The sequence below is a fragment of the Cydia amplana genome, chromosome 10, assembly GCF_948474715.1.
Source record: "Cydia amplana chromosome 10, ilCydAmpl1.1, whole genome shotgun sequence".
Taxonomy (NCBI): Eukaryota; Metazoa; Arthropoda; class Insecta; order Lepidoptera; family Tortricidae; genus Cydia; species Cydia amplana.
In genome coordinates this window covers 5,639,146-5,657,159 of record NC_086078.1, presented here as the reverse complement: position 1 = coordinate 5,657,159, position 18,014 = coordinate 5,639,146, and the positions used below count along the sequence as shown (strand labels likewise).

The window sequence follows — 18,014 nt, the reverse complement described above, 5'->3', positions numbered from 1 at the left end:
GAATTTGTTACAAAAGAATAAATAATAATTATAATTACAAAATCTTTGTATTAAGAAAGTTGAAGAGCTAATTGTTGTGAAATAAAGATAACCTATTTTATTTAAAAGCCTTATTTCATTTATAATAAGATTTTATTTATTCCATTTGTTCATGATCATAACATTTGATTTGTATAGTTAGGTTTACAAACAACATTTAGTACATTTTGTATTGTGATGATGTAAACATTTATAGTTTTGTAACTCTAGATGATGGTACAGCTAGGGAAATAATTACCAATGTAAAAGAAATTAAGTTAGAAATTAGTTTTTAATTATAAACTATCTACACTATGTACAATTCTTAAATAAATTGTTGTGCTTTCAAGCATTGTATATATTATTAATAAAACATGTACAAATGTTTTATACTTTTTCTCAACTGTTTACTTACAAGTATAAACAGTGTCTCATTTCTCTCACCACCTTAAAAACATGGCAACTAAGGTGTACAGTCTTAAACGCGTGTCTTATTATCTACTACATTTTATTTTTAATCCTATAAAATGTTATACCAGACTGGCATTACCATTTGTTCACACTAAAGTATTTGTAGTAAAAAGTAGTTACCGAGTTAAAAACCAATTGTAGCATTAATTCAATTATTATAGGTACAAATCAGACTTGTCACATTTAAAAGTAAATAAATGCTAATGGAGGATCTATACATTATCTATTTATCTACAAAAACTGCTTGATAGAACAGATACATTAAAATTGGAACTGTCATCCCAGTGCCAATAACAATAGTAAAAATATGAAAAAATGTGACAAAATCACTACTTTTCTTCAAGTACCTGGCCAATATAGTGACCAAGTCCTTAGCTATGAAAGAACCATCAGTTCCATAGCAAGGCAATATGTTCAAAAATGCTAAACCCATGGAAAGCATGAATATATACTTCAGTAGCTTCTCCGCTTGTGTAGGAGAGAATAATGAAAATATTGGGGTCCTAGGGAAATACTGATCTACAAAAACAGTTTTATGCAACTCATATGGCAATCCTAGAAACAGGACGGCATTATTGTCTTGACGTTCAATGACCATTAAATAAGTGTGGTTGTTGAGAGACGGGCGAAGACAGTGCATGCCGCGTGGACATGAGTACCCACCAGCATCTGTGCATTTTTTAAAAGTGTTCTTCACCATGTCTCTAGGTTTGAGGCATGAATATTGACCTGGTAAGACCGAGTCCGCACCCACTTTTGGTTCCATGTACTCAAAACAGAAACTGAAAATGTCATCTTTCCTACAGCATTCCACAACATCATTCTCTTTAATTGTCTCCATCATGATTTCATCATTTTGAGCGACATATTCTGCACTTGTGCATATCCCGTATCGCTCATGGGCCATTTGGAGACATAAAACCCAATCTTTAGAGTTTTTAATGACACAGTTGTTAACAGAGGTAATTATGTCACCTGTTTCTAAGCCTCTGACATCTTTTAAAACAGAATCATGAGTGAAACCCACAACTTTAACTCCTAAGTCAGTTTCGTAAGCGACGCTGAATAAAATGGGAGTAGCCATAAAAATCATCAACACAAAAAAAGCTAGGGCAAGGTTATGCCACACTCCAGCACAGAATATCCTTAATCGTTTGGTTACAGGAAGAGCCACTACATGATCCCCATTTAGCTGGACAAATGCTATTGGGATGATTGCAAAAACAGATATTCCTACTGACAAAAGTTGCACATCATGTTGGCAAGCTGTTAAAGCATGCCCTAACTCATGGAAAATACTACTCATAGCCATAGCTAAAAAATACACCCAGAAATCTGATGCGGGTATATTAAATCCGGGTAAAATGGCTTTTACTTCCGGAGCAGTGCTTAGATGAATACTTTCGTTAAAGTGATGATAGATAAAATTAATCAGTGTCCATAAGGAAAATGGTAGTAATATCCAGATGCTTACAATGTAGCCAAAACCGAACCATTTATTTAGAAGGTGGGTCAGATTCTTGCTCCAGCGATACAGAAACCTGTTAAACGCAGTTGTGGCCCAAGAGAAATTTAAAATCCCCACTTTTAAGCCTGTGCCTTCCAGGAACGCGTAGTACGGGTAGTGCATACAACTCTGTGGAAGGAATTGTTGTTTAGTAACAATACAACATTCTTTTGCGGCATTTTTAAATAACAACAGCATCGCTGAAAATACATACCTTGAAGAACGAATCGAAAAACCATATTACAACATAGAAGGCCACAACAAAAGTACATAGTACTGTGAAAGACATTTTTGCAGAAGAAATGTCTGTATGTCTTTAAATCATCTTTGCGTTTTTAATTAAATGTTCTATCTCGTTGTTATTATTTTCCTTGTCTTACCGGTCCTGCGGTTTTTGGAGTTTTAGCACAAATGTCAAATTAAATTCGTTTTCATCAATTTTGTTGTACCCACCAATCATAATAGCGCGCTTGTAGAAACGTATGAATGGTAACGATATGATTGGTTTTCAAAACGGTCTTAGAAAAAACAGAGGCAACAAATTTTGACAGCAGCATTCCACTTGAGCCATTGGCATCGAATGAAGCGTTCAGAGGCGCTATCGCGAAAACCTTGGAGGATACAACTAATTGATTATATCCTCTAAGGCGAAAACCGAAATTCGCTAATCGCGGGGATCTTTCTCTTTTACTCCAATAAAGGCGTAATTAGAGTGACAGAGAAAGACATTTTTTTCTTGCTCTCATTTATGGGTACCTTGGTTTAGTGCGGTGCGGCAGTGTGTCAGGGCTTTAAAATAAAATATTTTTGATTTGGTAAATTGGAACGCACGTAGAGCTTGCCAGTAGTAAATAACATCGACACGATATTGCGATTTTGAATCGATTGCTTTTACTATTTAATTCAATAATCAGCGACATTTGATGATGTGCTGGACCGAAACATATTATATACGTTATTATAACATATACAGTAATAAAATATTTACGTTTTATAGCAGGTAAATAGCGTAATTCGTGAATTGACCGCAATCGCATTTTCTGCGATCAATTTTAAAATCTTAACTTGGTAACATTGGATTCGATCTCCGATTTGACGTTTTCAATTTACTTACGTGCATTGATGTATATGTATCGCAAACAAATTAATCGTGACACTTTATAAAACATTTTAACATGTGAGTGATGAGTTGTACCGAAAATGAAAGTGGACCTTTTGTCGTATTCTTCCTGCCAGCGGTCGTCGGCTGCTTGACTATACTCCTGGCGAGACGTTGGGCATACGCGCAAGTGAACAACACAGCGTCAACAGCGATCTCTAGACGACGGAAAATCATCAAAGACCCTCTGGTGAAGCGGCCTTTGCCGCCGATCACTTGTAAAATGACGCCTCCGGGTCCTAAGAAGTCTTCTGGCGTCAGTAAAAAGGTATACACCGCCAAATAACATGTTACTTAAACATTTTCGCTCGGTGTTACATTCGGTTTTTTTTAATGGGATCCAGCAATAACAAACTTGTAGCTAAACTTAAAGATTGATTAGCTTTAAGTCTGCCTACCTTTGACACTCCTTGTCAGTGGATCAGTCCAAAAGTCCAGTTCAGATGATAAGGTGAAATATGGCCTAGGTAAGGTCATAGAGAAATATAGTAAGACAAGAGTGCTCACTCCATACATCAGTTAGACTATTAATTCAGTGTCTACATCTAGCTTCGAGTAGCGGAACTATCAGTACTGCTACTTGACAAAATCTTATCCCAACTCAACAGCATAAGACTTTCCGGTTGGTGCTACATCTATTGTCAAGTAGCAGTACTGATAATTCTACTACTCGATGCTAGATCACAGAATAAATAATAATACTAAGTACAGAAGACTGACTCTCTAACAAAACGCGTCTGTTACGATCAGCACAGATATGGCCGCTAGGTGGCGACAGCGCCACGCGCGGCTTATGGCTTTCCCCAAAATTGGGGCGGAACGGATGTACTTTTAGCTACTTGTAGCAAAGCGACGAAATTGCAGAGTGAACCACGCCTGGCTAGATGCTAATAGTCTTTTTGGTACTAAAACTGATGTATGGAGTGAGCAATCTATGTATTTTATTCTTTATGGTAAGGTAGAAAGCTAAGAGATGAGTTACTCTCTAGATCTATTTTTGGGTTATATGATATTTATTCACTTGTATTTTGTGGGCTATAATATTTTATAGGTATGTTTTTACTGCACTGGTGTCTTTACTTTTCATCTTAATACCATGGATTGCGACGAATAAATGATTATGATTATGGTGGTGTCTGATGTCCCCAATAAATATTTATTTTGTGAGACTTAATGTTGTTTAATGTATTTCAGGGTACATCATCACCTCAAGAGGAGGATGTCAACAGCAATGGAAAGCGAGTGGGGCGTGTCCGTCTATCCCCCACCCCAGCTACGCTCGATACTAAGCTAATGGACGGGGCTTCCCCTCCCAAGCATATCCCATTCCCGTACATACCCCACGACCCAGAGCTGCTGTTTGAGGCAATGATGTTCATGTTTACGGTGGTGGCTACGGGGCTCCAGTTCCTTAACCTGTATCGGACGGCCTGGTGGCTTCCACATTCTTATACCAACCAATCTATGGTGAGCATAAGCATCATGTTTTCTTAGATGGTTACATCATCTATTAGTTATTCTGTGATCATGTTTCATTTGTTTCTTCAACTGTGTTCATTCAAATTCGAAGCTGCAATAATATTTTTTTTCTTGTTTCATAACTAATATCTGGATGCTCGGAAAACATACAAAAACTCAAAAATGCGCGTTTTCCCAGAGATAAGACCTAGCTAGATCGATTTTTCGCCCCCCAAAACCCCCATATAGCAAATTTCATCGAAGTCGTTAGAGCCGTTTCCGAGATCCCCGAAATATATATACATATAAATAAATAAATAAACAAGAATTGTTCGTTTAAAGGTATAAGATACAGTACTATAGTTATGAATAACATTTTAATTGAATGTTAACCTTTTTTTGTTTACTAACGAAAAAAGTCGCCAATATCTGCAAAAAATAGAAAAAGAGGGTAAAAATGTACATCTAATAAGAAACTTGCCCAACGAAATGTCGTCTATTTAAATGTCTAACGTTTTTCGAATTGTTAGTGAAAGAATAGACTTAAAATACCAATTTGTTGCAGAACTTCTACCTTATAGATCCTCACCTAGTGGCGTTCATAGTGACGCTACTCTCCCGTCGCCTGTTGCTGAGTCTAGTGGTTCAGCTGCTCAAGGCCACACTGGCGCCGCCGGCGTTGCCCCACGGCATCGTGGCTGCTAGGTACGTCCATTATAGATCCTCACCCAGTGGCGTTCATAGTGACGCTACTTTACCGTCGCGTTGCTGAGTCTAGTGGTTCAGCTGCTCAAGGCCACACTGGCGCCGCCGGCGTTGCCCCACGGCATCGTGGCTGCTAGGTACATCCATTATAGATCCTCACCCAGTGGCGTTCATAGTGACGCTACTCTCCCGTCGCCTGTTGCTGAGTCTAGTGGTTCAGCTGCTCAAGGCCACGCTGGCGCCGCCGGCGTTGCCCCACGGCATCGTGGCTGCTAGGTAAGTCCATTATAGATCCTCACCCAGTGGCGTTCATAGTGACGCTACTCTCCCGTCGTCTGTTGCTGAATCTAGTGGTTCAACTGCTCAAGGCCACGCTGGCGCCGCCGGCGTTGCTCCACGGCATCGTGGCTGCTAGGTACGTCCATTATAGATCCTCACCTAGTGGCGATCATAGTGACGCTACTCTCCCGTCGCCTGTTGCTGAGTCTAGTGGTTCAGCTGCTCAAGGCCACGCTGGCGCCCCGGCGTTGCCCCACGGCATCGTGGCTGCTAGGTACGTCCATTATAGATCCTCACCTAGTGGCGATCATAGTGACGCTACTCTCCCGTCGCCTGTTGCTGAGTCTAGTGGTTCAGCTGCTCAAGGCCACGCTGGCGCCCCGGCGTTGCTCCACGGCATCGTGGCTGCTAGGTACGTCCATTATAGATCCTCAATTCCTCACCTAGTGGCGTTCATAGTGACGCTACTCTCCCGTCGTCTGTTGCTGAGTCTAGTGGTTCAGCTGCTCAAGGCCACGCTGGCGCCCCGGCGTTGCCCCACGGCATCGTGGCTGCTAGGTACGTCCATTATAGATCCTCACCTAGTGGCGTTCATAGTGACGCTACTCTCCCGTCGCGTTGCGGAGTCTAGTGGTTCAGCTGCTCAAGGTGCGATTTACGCCAAATGTCCGGGTTTTTTAAGTCTATGTCCGTGTTCGGTGAATTTAGAGATGGCAGCCCTACGCATGAGAGACAGAACATACCATTAGACCAAATTAAAAACACGCTTTAACGTTGCTGAATTTACGTGGGGTCTCTGCTGTCCGCCGAGCTTTAGGCTTAGCACGCACTGCGGTTTTTAAAAAGCGGTTCCGCTACCGCAAAAAATGTAACGTACGGCATTCTTAAATCGCAAGTGCGTGCGCTTATAAAGAATGTCGTACGTTACATTTTTTGCGGTAGCGGAACCGCTTTTTAAAAACCGCAGTGCGTGCTAAGCCTTAGTAGTGAATAACAGCCGATTTGACTGGGCACTTAGGACTTCTCGTAGTAAGGCAAAAATTAAAAGTGAGATTATGACAAGGCCAAGTGATAATAGCGCTTTTTATGCAACTTATAAGAACATCCCATTCGGAATTGGTAACTATTTAGTTGTCATTTCTATAGGAATGAAAACGAAATAGTTACACTAGTTTTTAGTTACTGCTATAACAGCAAGATGTGTCTATGGTTGCAGAATGTTCATCCTGGGCATGGTGATAGGGGCGCTCGCCTGGTGCGCGTACTTCATCGCACTCAAATATCCCATCGTTAAGATCTTCTACCTCTGCTATCCGTAAGTATTATAACTTTAATAACGAATATCTGGGAGACCGAGTTTTGCTCGGAAAACGTATAAAAACTCAAAAATGAACATTCTCTCAGAGATAAGACCTAGCTAGATCGATTTTTCGCCCCCGAAACCCCCCATATATCAAATTTCATCGAAATCGTTAGAGCCGTTTCCAAGATCCTCGAAATATATATACAAATAAATAAACAAGAATTGCTCGTTTAAAGGTATAAGATATTTTTTTATGTTCACTACATTCAAATCTGTTTATTTACATAAAAGATATAGGTATAAAACGGTAGTAGCTACTACTAAACTAAATCAATAACTAGCTTAAATCTAAAATAGGCCTTTGAGGCATTGTACCAAGGATGCTGGCGGCATTTCCTCGCTGTACCGCAATGCTGATACGTTGTGTAAGGAAGCCGCCAGCTCTTTGTTGACCAGTTGCGTCAACCAGACATTGAATTCAAAGTGATAAGGTTCCGTTTCGCACAATTTCTGAAGCCCTTATGCCTGTTAAAGAGTAAAAAACAATAGATATAGCAGGTTTATTACAAACATTTAACTATAACCATGAAGCTAATTCTATAACCATTGTAAATTATAAACTGAAAAAACATGTCATATATTAAAGAAAAAGTGACGAAGCCCTCCAGTGATGAAGGCCGGATTCGAACCGGCGTCTAGCAATCCGGGCTAACGCCTTGGCCACCCCACCACGGTGGAACCCGTCCCAATTTCTCGACTATATGCCATCTTACTAAGACTAGGCGTCTTTGACCAACTCTAAGGGCAAGCAATATGCGCTTGCACTTCCTATACGAATTCCTTACGGAATTACTATGGAGAAAAACTGGTGCTGCCATCTATACACAACTTCGGGAACAAATCAAATTATTTTATCATTTTAAATGTTAACCATTTCTCACAGTGCGGTGGTATACTTCATTCTGTTCGGGCTCCAATCCAGCCCGTTCCTGGAGCTGAGCAACTCCGACACCCCGCTCCACTGCTGCTCGCACGACCCCGACCAGGTCCGGGCAGAGGTGGACTCCCTGCGGCAGGACTTTAATCTCCGGGTCAAGAAGATTATATTCAACGCGGTGGTCGGCGCGTACTACTCTAGTCTAATACCGTGCTGTTTTGCACAGGTTAGTAGATTTTCAAGGCGCTTGTGCTAATTTTATGGACAGTTATTATTCTCTTCGGGTTCAAATCCAGGTCGTAGTAACATTGAAACTCAGCCAGGCACAGGTTAATAGATTTTGATATTTAGGGTCGGTTGCACCAAACTGTTAAAGAGTTCGAAAATTTTTATACTTCTCTGTTGAGTGATGTTGATCAGTCTGTCTAGTGTGGTCGGTGCAACTGGCCCTTAATGTAGCAATTGAAGTTTTTAGGCATTTTTAAGAAAAAATCTTAAGTGGTTCTTGGTTCACATAAATTAGAATCGTAATATTCGTAATAGTAATGTTACACAAAGAAGCGAGCAAACACATCCGACACAATCTTAATGTAGAGTCAAACATGGTCAGAAAACGTAAAATATATTTGCGCGCTTCATAGTGTACGATGTTATTGCAGGTGACTGTATTCGCAGTGCAGTATTTTTGGCACTTTATAAAGTCTTTTGATAAGGTTAATTTCGGAAAAATTGTTTTATTTTAGAGTAATAATGTGTGTTATTTGTACATCGTGAGGAAACCGGACTAATCCCAATAAGGCCTAGTTTACCCTCTGGGTTGGAAGGTCAGATGGCAGTCGCTTTCGTAAAAACTAGTGCCTACGCCAATTCCTGGGATTAGTTGCCAAGCGGACCCCAGGCTTCCATGAGCCGTGGCCAAAATGCCGGGACAACACGAGGAAGAAGAAGAATGTGTGTTATTTCATAGAGAATAAAATACATAGAGTGCTCACTCCATACATCAGTTTTAGTACCAAAAAGACTATTAGCATCTAGCATCGAGTAGCGGAACTATCAGTACTACTACTTGACAATAGATGTAGCCACCGACCGGAAAGTCTTATGCTGTTGAGATAAGACTTTCCGGTCGGTGCTACATCTATTGTCAAGTAGCAGTACTGATAGTTCCGCTACTCGATGCTAGATGTAGACACTGAAATTAATAGTCTGAACATCAGTTACATCACACACTTCAGTTCACATACATCAGTATGGAGTGAGCACTCTATGTATTTTTTTCTCTATGGTTATTTGCAGTCGTACGTGTACTACGACGTGTACCTCGCGTCGCAGCAGACGGCGTGCGTGTGCGGCGCGCTGGCGGCGCGGCTGGCGGCGCAGCTGCTGCCCGGCGCGCACCTCGACACGCACCACCGCGCCGCGAGACACCTGGGCCGGTGGTCGCAGGACGGTACGTGTACCTACTGTACCTGTCATCTGTCTGTTGCTACTAGTTGACACCGCCGGAGCTGCGTGCTTCTTTAGTACGTAAGATAGTTGTGTGAAGCCTTCTATACGCGGGTCCCGCTACAGATTGCGTGCGATCCTACCGACTGCGCCAACGAAGCTAGCTTCGAGAATAAATGGATCGTTCGGTTTCGCCTATAAAAATGATTAAGAGTTCCACCAGTTCACCTTTGGATTACCTAATTATTAGGTTAACGCCCGGCAGCTATGATTATATTTATCCTCTAGCTGCCCTGAGGCCGAACAAAGACCTTTCAATTCATTGTAAAAAAACAATAGATATAGCAGGTTTATTAGAAATTTGGCGGCCAGAGGTTAAACATACTTAATTATGACCACAGAAAAACTCAAATAAGAATTATTCCTTTCAGACACGGGCACAGCTAATGAGTGGAGCCCGTTGAAGTTATACCAGCGTGGCGCGGTGGTGTCCCTCGACGGAGCAACCTACACGTGTGTGACGTCAACCGCGGCCGCGCGACCGGGCTGTACGGAGCACTCGCGGTTCTATGTAAGTGTAGTTATACCAGCGTGGAGCGGTGGTGTCCCTCGACGGAGCAACCTACACGTGTGTGACGTCAACCGCGGCCGCGCGACCGGGCTGTACGGAGCACTCGCGGTTCTATGTACCACGACGGAGCAACCTACACTTGCGTTACGTCAAAGAGAATTTGAAATAGAGGTGGATTGTCAAAGTAATTTCGACAAAAGATTAAAACTGTTAGAACGCCATTGGGTACGCTTGCCGTGACCCGGGCACGGACAGTGAACGTGTTAAGGTAGCTGCTATACGCGTCACGTCCCCGATAGGCGACAGTTTTTTTTTATACCACATCTGTGGCAAACAAGCATACGGGCCGCCTGATGGTAAGCAGTCACCGTAACCTATGGACGCCTGCAACTCCAGAGGTGTTACATGCGCGTCGCCGACCCTTTTAAAAACCTGTACACTCCTTTTTTGCTCCTCTTTCGTTCCTTTTGTAAGAATTTGATATGTTTTCTGAAAGAGCTACGAATTTGTATGATTCCATGTACATATGTATATTTTCTAAATCAAATTTCTATTACACCTTATGTGTATAATTGCATGAATTCTATAGTAATTTAAATTGTATTTTTTTTTCCTTATTTTCTCGTAATGCATGTTAATTATAAGATGTAATTATTTTTGAAAAGATGGATGTGTCCCATAATGGGATACCCTCCTCCAATTGAGGGGGGATTTAAATCTTCTCGGGGCAGAGGTGTAGGGTTGGAGCCGGTCTACCTAGCTTTATTTGACGTTCATAAGCGCATTGTAATTATGCCTACTTGAATAAACTATCTTTTATCTTTATCATAAGCGCTTAGAGCGACCCAAATATTTAACAATTTTATTTTTCCACAGACCGTATTCTCCAACCCATCGACGCTGCTCTGCCTGCTCCTCTGCTGCCAACTATCGCTGATAGTCCTCCAGCTGGGTCTGTTGTACAGCTCCGCGCCCTGGCACAACTTCCTCGCCACCATCCTACTGCTCTTCATCAACTATTACACCCTCTTCAAGATGGCCAGGGACTACCTGGTCTCCTGGAAGGTCTATAAAGCTGAGAACATGATACAGGATAAGAACTCCGCTGTCAATTAAGTGCTGATGAAAGTCATTCCGTGTGTCCTATGTTAGGAGCAAAGCCACATTGGTTGGTAATAAACAGTGATCGGGGATTTCTATGCCACTTGGGGTGAATGACCTCAATCATTATGCTAGTATGGATATGCCGCGGGATTCCGGGATTCGTGTGCGATATAGGAGAGTGTTTTGGCATGTTACTGTTAATCAATTAATCATGCATTGCATATATTATTAATATTAATAATTGAAAATTTGAAATTGAAAAATTGAAAACTTAATAATTTTTTGAATAATATTTTTTCTTTAAATCATAACCAACACTGTTTTTTTACAGTCCTTTATTTTATAAACGAATTTCCAACACCGAAATAGCGTTTACTTTTCGAACAGTTTTGTTCCTATCGCGGGCCAAGTGGCGTATCCATATTACCATTTCGACTTGATATCCCGCGGTGTGGCATAGAAATCCCCGATCACTGGTAATAAAGTGTAATGTTTATTTTTCTTGTAGTGAGTTTTATTTAAGATAAGATTGACTCACGATAGAATCTATTCAGTTAGGTTAACTTTAAGTAGCGTTATTTACTATTGAAAATTGTCTCACAATAAGTCTTATTGAATTCCTGTAATTTTGTACTTAATCTTCTATTTCTCAGTTTTTGAATAAAGTTTTGTATTGAGAATAATTTGTGGAATTTTAGAAGACTGACTTAGACTGGCATGTTCTTTCACTTCCGTCACTTTAAATAGATCAATATATTTCCTTGATTTATTTTGCGGTTAGATAAAAATCTATTAGCTAAGTGCACAGACAAGACATCCTCTAGACTGAGCATAGTAACGCTACCCCCTCTGCCACAAATATACGGTAGTTTTACTCCATCTTTGAGTCAAGTGTCAGAATCCCGTAGCGTGATTGGTCCGTGTCTTTGAACGGACCAATCACGGCACGGGACTCGCTCACCTCGTTCCCCGCACCCCAGTATTTTTGGCAGCATCGGTTTTATGAAATAATTGCTCTAAACTCCGTCTAGAGGATTCCTAGTCTATGGCTAAGTGTAAGCAAATTGGAGAAATATGTTCAAACTTCAAAGTAAAATATGTTCCATTGATATTACAATTATGTCATTATTCAGTTTATTTTAGTACCCTCTGATTATTCGTATCCCATTAAAATAGAAGTTGAATCCGAGGGTTTACGAAAATTTAAAATTGTGAATACAGAGTAGGCAATTTTTAATAAACCTATTTTGAATTGGGAGTTAATATAGAGACGAAATACGCAAATAAATTTAATTTATTAGCCAATTGTAGCGTCATAGAGAAAAAAATACATAGATTGCTCACTCCATACATCATGTTTTAGTACCAAAAAGACTATTAGCATCTAGCATCGAGTAGCGGAACTATCAGTACTGCTACTTGATAATAGATGTGAAAACACTGAAATTAATAGTCTAACTGATGTATGGAGTGAGCACTCTTGTCTTACTATATTTCTCTATGGTAGCGTTGAGTTCAAAGTTGTAATGATGGTTTCACTAAGTTAAGAATTGCAGGGCCAATGTGGTAACGTGTATCATTGACATATTAAGATATATAGCAAAGATTGTAAAATATAGATGTGTAATTCTAAGACAAGTTCGTGCTTCGAATTTGAGAGGTGATGTTGATGGGCTGAACGGCCCCGTAAGGTAAACGTACTAGTGCTCGACATGCTAATGCCCAATAGATGGCACCCTGCTGTCATCTCTATTGACAATGACTTAAGTTTCATGATGACATGTTTTGGGACCGCGTCGAGCACCAGTACGTTTACCTTACATTATGCTGTTGTCTAAAGTTGACTTTTGAAAATACAGAGTGCCTACCGCCAACATCGAAATATCGAAAAACGTTAGCCTCTCTGACGCTCGAATATGCAAGAGCGATAGAGAGGAAGATAACGATTTTCGATGTTGGCGGCAGACCCTCAGAGGGTCTACCGCGAACCACGTTCGACGTGTTGCCTCCCTGTCACACTTACGTACGAATTTACAAGTGCGACAGAGAGGCAACCGTCGAACGTAGTTCGCGGTAGGCCCTCAGCCCCTTAGTTACCACAAAACAAGGCTCCGTGTAGCGCGACTGTCAAACTAGGGGCCTAAGATTTTTGTTTGAATTTACACTACGTTACAAATAAGTAGTACAATGGACGAAATGACCTTTAGTTAATTTTATCCCTTGTTTACGTTTATACATAAATACGACGGAGTTAATGATTTATGTTGGTGATAACATCGTTACTATCTGTTTGGTCATTAATATTGCTCAATGCGTCAGAAACGTCTATTTACAGTGTTGTATACGTCAGTCTGTTTACATTTCATTTTCATGCTCTTGATATAGGTAACAATGACTTTGCTTAGTGCAAAAAAGTTCATATGAATATCAGGTAAATTAACAATTATATGATTACTTGCCATATTTTGTGTATTTATTTGTCGAAATAATATCTACATCATAATTAACCCTTTGGATGCCAAAAATCCTTATATGTAGGTACAGTCACGCTCCGTGATTGTTACACCATTTAGGGCTCTAGCTAAATTCGACATTCCATAGCGTTAGTATGGACAACCAATTTAGCTAGGATCCTAAATGGCGTAATGGCGTAACAATCCCGTATCACCATACGGGACTGTACCTAAAAGTAGTTCCCACAAATCCACAACTTGTACTTATGTTATGGCATACATTGTCAAAATAACCTTCACGCAAGGTTGATATTAACTTGCTTGTGCCAACGATGTTGGCGTGTGAGTGATAGTTTAGGATTGGAAAAGTGGTGTGAACGTTACATTACATATTACTACTAGCGACCCGCCCCGGCTTCGCACGGGTTAGGGATCATCCATAAATTACGTCACACGAATTTCTAGGTTTTTTTACCCCTCCCCCCCTCCTTGTCACACTTGGTCACATTTTGCAAAACCCGTCCCCCCCTGGTGTGACGTCACATTTATATATCAAAAAATATTATTGATATATAAATATTAGTAATTTTATAACACAACGAAAGTTACATCCAAAATCTCATTATTTAACTATACAGCGAATAAAAAAATATAAATCAATTTTCGATTACTGATGAAGTTAAAGTGACGTCACAATGTTTGTGACTCCCCCCTCCCCCATGTCACATTTTCTTGACCCCCTCCCTCCCCCTAAACGTGTGACGTAATTAATGGATGACCCCTTAACAAATTATACATAAACCATCCTCTTCCTCCACTCTATCTATTAAAAAAAAAACCGCATCAAAATCCTTTGCGTAGTTTCAAAGATCTAAGCATACAGACAAACAGCGGGAAGCGACTTTGTTTTATACTATGTAGTGATAATAGTTCTAATGATTGTAATATTGTAACAAAATGTGTAGGGATCAACTTGCATTTAAATGATAATGATAATAAGAAGTCAAATCAAAGATTAAAATTAGTATATTTATCTTAAGTCAATAAATTGCACCATTATCTTACAAATTGTAATACACAATATACATGGTATATTCTGTTAGAGAGATATCCAGAAATCGGATACTGTTAATTAAGCCCTTGCTACACGGTCGCCGACAAGCCCCTCAGACCGCGTGGCCTTGGTCTGGACGGACCGTGTAGACAGTTGTTTCCAACAAAATTAGACCAAAACTGACCAAGGTCAGACCAAGGACAGACGGTTAGAAGGCTTGTCGGCGACCGTGTAGCAAGGGCTTTAGGTATTTATTTTATTTCGGTACCCAGGAAGGTGTTTTTTCACTGTCATTAATTTGTACTTTTATTGCCTTCATTTTATCTCTGACAATGTCACAGGCATTCAGCAACTCTTTGTCTTTCCTGTTCAATGCATTATGTCTCACAGTATGCCTGAACTCTACGAGGGTGTCTATGAGATTGTTTGGTACTACATTCTCCGAGCTATCCAGTAATTTGAGCCCGAATTTTGTCAAAACATTTGTGATATACTCAGCTATCAGTAGAACTGGAATTGGATAAAACTCTGAATTCTCAAGTTTCATCACTCTATTTGTCTTTATAACTAAGTTTAATAAGTTATTAATACAGCTGGCTGTGTCAAAATCTGATCGCAGAAATTCTAGATTTAATTCTTCAACATTCTGCAAGCTATCTAGTATTTGATATTTATAGTCACCATTTTCTGTTGCATTGTTATTGACATAGTTGTATGCGTCTTTGAGGAAAAATTTAAATTTGTGTAATACACTTTCTGCAGTTTTCATCAGCTCATCACTGTAATCCATTGGATATCTATAGTTGGACATGAGGCAAGCCATCCTAAATGTGTCGGCACTGTGTTGAGACAGCATCTGTGGTATGCTGACAGTATTTTTCAAGGATTTAGACATTTTATTGTCACCTTTCAGTTGCAAATGACCTACATGTATCCAGTAGTTGGCCCATTGCCTGGTGTTGTGGAAGGAGCAAGACTGGGCCTCTTCATTCTCGTGATGAGGGAACTGCAAGTCAATTCCTCCAGCATGAAAGTCTAATTGAGACCCAAAGAACTTGCTCACCATGGCCGAGCACTCTATGTGCCACCCGGGCCTCCCTTCACCCCACGAGGCCTTCCAAGATGGCTCCCCAGGCTTGTGGGCTTTCCACAGAGCAAAGTCCATCTTGTTCCTTTTGTACTGATCTGCTGGTTCACCTGCATCTTGCATTTTCTGCAACTTACCGTAAGCTTTGTATTTCTCAGTGTCAAAATACACTGACCCATCTTTAGTAACATAAGCCATTTCAGATTCAATGATTTTCTGGGTGAAAGATTCAATGGAGTGAACATGGTCCGAGACCCTCGCAACTATGAGTGGTTTTTCCACATTCAAACTGGCCATATCCAGCCAGAACTCATGCTCGTATTGTTTCGCTACGGTCCTGAAGTCCGAATTAGTCTCTTTGGCCTTTTTAATTATTTTATCGTCGATATCCGTGACACCCATTGCAGTGACGAGTTTAATTTTGAAGAATTCTTTAAGTATTCTCTGTAAAATATCAATTTTAACGTAGCAACTTGCGTGGCCTAGATGGGCGGAGTCGTAGACGGTGGGCCCGCAGGAGTACCACGTCGCGATGTTGGGGTCGTTGAGGATCACAGGCACTTTCTGATCAGCTACGCAGTTGTACACGTACGCCCCGATAGGATTCCCATTCGGCATCATCCATTTCGTCTCTTTATAAGGCTTTAAGGAGCAAACATGGGATAGTTTCCTGGAGAATACTGGTATGATCTTTCTCATTGTTAATTTGTGTACAATCACGACTTTCGCGAGTAAACAAAGACTTATTATTAAAGCAATTATTAGATTTATTACATAGGTTCATTGCAAGCGGCCTTGAACAAATCAAATTGTGTCATGTGTCATTAAACAGCTGATCGGACTTTTGAACTTTGACTACTTGACATATTTATAAAAACGCCCATTGTTCTACCATCGATCGGATAAAAGTGGTCTTAAACATGAAATTTGACTTTGACAGCTGTCACATGTGACGTTTGTTGTTATATCTATGATTTGTGAATACTGTTGAAATAATCGAGTAAAGATTTAATTTTAAACAAATACAGAAAATGGTTGTTTTCGCTCCAGATGAAATAGGACTTGCCGATAAGTCACCCTGTGCTGGTATCAGAGCTGATCTCAAGATGTGTTTGTTAAATACGGATTGCTGCAAAAAGGTTAGGTTTTGGTTTTTTAACGATTTGATGTGAAAAAATGGTTTTATGAAGTATTCAGGGAGATGAATGCGATTTAGAAGACGTTTCTTTGTAGGATAATAAGATTTTTAACATTTTCAGGGCAAGAAAACGCCTCGAGAATGTTTAAAGTCAGGGGATGTTGGAGACGAGTGCATGCAACTGCGACAGGCTTTTTTCGAGTGTAAACGATCCTTAGTAAGTACAAATAACATTTATAGTTACATACTAGAATTTTCTTTGTCTAATAAAATTAGAGACCAGTTTAATGTAGAACTTTTATAAGTTATTATAGTTCATTTTATTAGAAATTATCACAATATTTAGTCTGCTATAATAGTATTGGATAAGAATATGCGTCAAAAGCATATAATATTTACAAGAGATGTTAATACAGTGTTTAACACAAACTGTAGAGATTATTATGTTCTATCCACTACTGTTGATGCTGACTATACTATGATATATAATTAGTAATAAATGTAATAATGAAATCCAATTGTAGTAGGTATTTTAATGTTTCTTATGATTTATTTGACTATTTCAGCTGGACAATAGAAGAAGATTTCGAGGGCACAGAGGATACTGAAGTTATGTATGACAATTCATTACTGAAGTTTAGTTTATTATTTTACTATTAAAACAACAAATGTGTAGTATCAAATATGAATTCTTGTTTTCCAATAAAGTTACCAAAAATACTAAATAAAAAGTTTATTTGAACAAAAATATGATCACTCTTAGCAATGAAGTCTATATATTTTTTAAATCTTAGTTGAAAAGTCAATATTTGATTAAAAAATATGACAAAAACTGTACGTAGTTCTAGTAAACTGGACGGGTATGGTAAAAGTGGTCTCGCATGTGATGCAACACTGTTAACTGAATATTGGTGAATCATATAACTTTTCAATATGGTTTGCAAATCATCAGGTTATACAATCCGCAAACAATACTGACGACCAGGGTGGTAAAACGTCTCATTCACACTTGCATAGGTGCAGCAGGAGTGAAATAGATGATAATATGAATGTATGAACACTATGAACTAGGTTGTGGTTTTGGTTTGGGGATAGAATAACAGTATTTACAGTACCTACCTAAGTAGCTCTTAAATACAGGATAAAATAAAACCATTTTGTATTTTAAATTTTATTACAAAAATAATTGAAATTTCTTCAATTTGCTAATCATCTATTTTGCTTTCCAAGCATTTATTTAACACATTTCTTTTTTCAATAGAGATTTTAAGAATGTACAAAAAATCTATTCAGCAGAAAAATATCTCAAGATATTGTTGCCAAC

General features: G+C 39.6%; 4 protein-coding genes across 4 annotated transcripts; 2 read left to right on the top strand and 2 right to left on the bottom strand.

Moving 5' to 3' along the window:
* Positions 1–277: 277 nt before the first annotated feature.
* LOC134651790 (membrane-bound transcription factor site-2 protease) lies at positions 278–2,395 on the bottom strand. The gene is made up of 2 exons (XM_063506897.1): positions 2,211–2,395; positions 278–2,125 (listed from the first exon to the last, which is right to left on the bottom strand). The coding sequence occupies exons 1-2, from the start codon at positions 2,283–2,285 to the stop codon at positions 713–715; spliced, it is 1,488 nt and encodes a 495-aa protein (XP_063362967.1). The 5' UTR covers positions 2,286–2,395; the 3' UTR covers positions 278–712.
* A 706-nt stretch (positions 2,396–3,101) lies between these two features.
* LOC134651789 (transmembrane protein 39A) lies at positions 3,102–11,035 on the top strand. Its single transcript, XM_063506896.1, has 8 exons — positions 3,102–3,423; positions 4,350–4,622; positions 5,179–5,318; positions 6,814–6,912; positions 7,844–8,063; positions 9,134–9,287; positions 9,715–9,854; positions 10,731–11,035. Exons 1-8 carry the CDS (start codon positions 3,181–3,183, stop codon positions 10,968–10,970), a joined length of 1,509 nt encoding a protein of 502 aa, XP_063362966.1. The 5' UTR covers positions 3,102–3,180; the 3' UTR covers positions 10,971–11,035.
* A 3,684-nt stretch (positions 11,036–14,719) lies between these two features.
* LOC134651788 (probable cysteine--tRNA ligase, mitochondrial) lies at positions 14,720–16,365 on the bottom strand. Its single transcript, XM_063506894.1, has one exon. It carries the CDS (start codon positions 16,249–16,251, stop codon positions 14,722–14,724), a length of 1,530 nt encoding a protein of 509 aa, XP_063362964.1. The 5' UTR covers positions 16,252–16,365; the 3' UTR covers positions 14,720–14,721.
* Positions 16,366–16,561: 196 nt separating this feature from the next.
* LOC134651465 (cytochrome c oxidase assembly factor 5) lies at positions 16,562–17,421 on the top strand. Its single transcript, XM_063506575.1, has 3 exons — positions 16,562–16,691; positions 16,812–16,907; positions 17,257–17,421. The coding sequence occupies exons 1-3, from the start codon at positions 16,584–16,586 to the stop codon at positions 17,296–17,298; spliced, it is 246 nt and encodes an 81-aa protein (XP_063362645.1). The 5' UTR covers positions 16,562–16,583; the 3' UTR covers positions 17,299–17,421.
* The last annotated feature ends 593 nt before the right edge of the window (positions 17,422–18,014 follow it).

Bases quoted from the DNA above. Each gene is read 5' to 3' on its own strand.
- LOC134651790 (XM_063506897.1), bottom strand. From the start codon at position 2,285: ATGTCTTTCACAGTACTATGTACTTTTGTTGTGGCCTTCTATGTTGTA. The intron at 2,126-2,210 runs GTATGTATTTTC...TTCCTTCCACAG, and splicing joins TTTTCGATTCGTTCTTCAAG to AGTTGTATGCACTACCCGTA.
- LOC134651789 (XM_063506896.1), top strand. From the start codon at position 3,181: ATGAGTTGTACCGAAAATGAAAGTGGACCTTTTGTCGTATTCTTCCTG. The intron at 8,064-9,133 runs GTTAGTAGATTT...GGTTATTTGCAG, and splicing joins TACCGTGCTGTTTTGCACAG to TCGTACGTGTACTACGACGT. The intron at 9,855-10,730 runs GTAAGTGTAGTT...ATTTTTCCACAG, and splicing joins CGGAGCACTCGCGGTTCTAT to ACCGTATTCTCCAACCCATC.
- LOC134651788 (XM_063506894.1), bottom strand. From the start codon at position 16,251: ATGAGAAAGATCATACCAGTATTCTCCAGGAAACTATCCCATGTTTGC.
- LOC134651465 (XM_063506575.1), top strand. From the start codon at position 16,584: ATGGTTGTTTTCGCTCCAGATGAAATAGGACTTGCCGATAAGTCACCC. The intron at 16,692-16,811 runs GTTAGGTTTTGG...TAACATTTTCAG, and splicing joins ATACGGATTGCTGCAAAAAG to GGCAAGAAAACGCCTCGAGA. The intron at 16,908-17,256 runs GTAAGTACAAAT...TGACTATTTCAG, and splicing joins TCGAGTGTAAACGATCCTTA to CTGGACAATAGAAGAAGATT.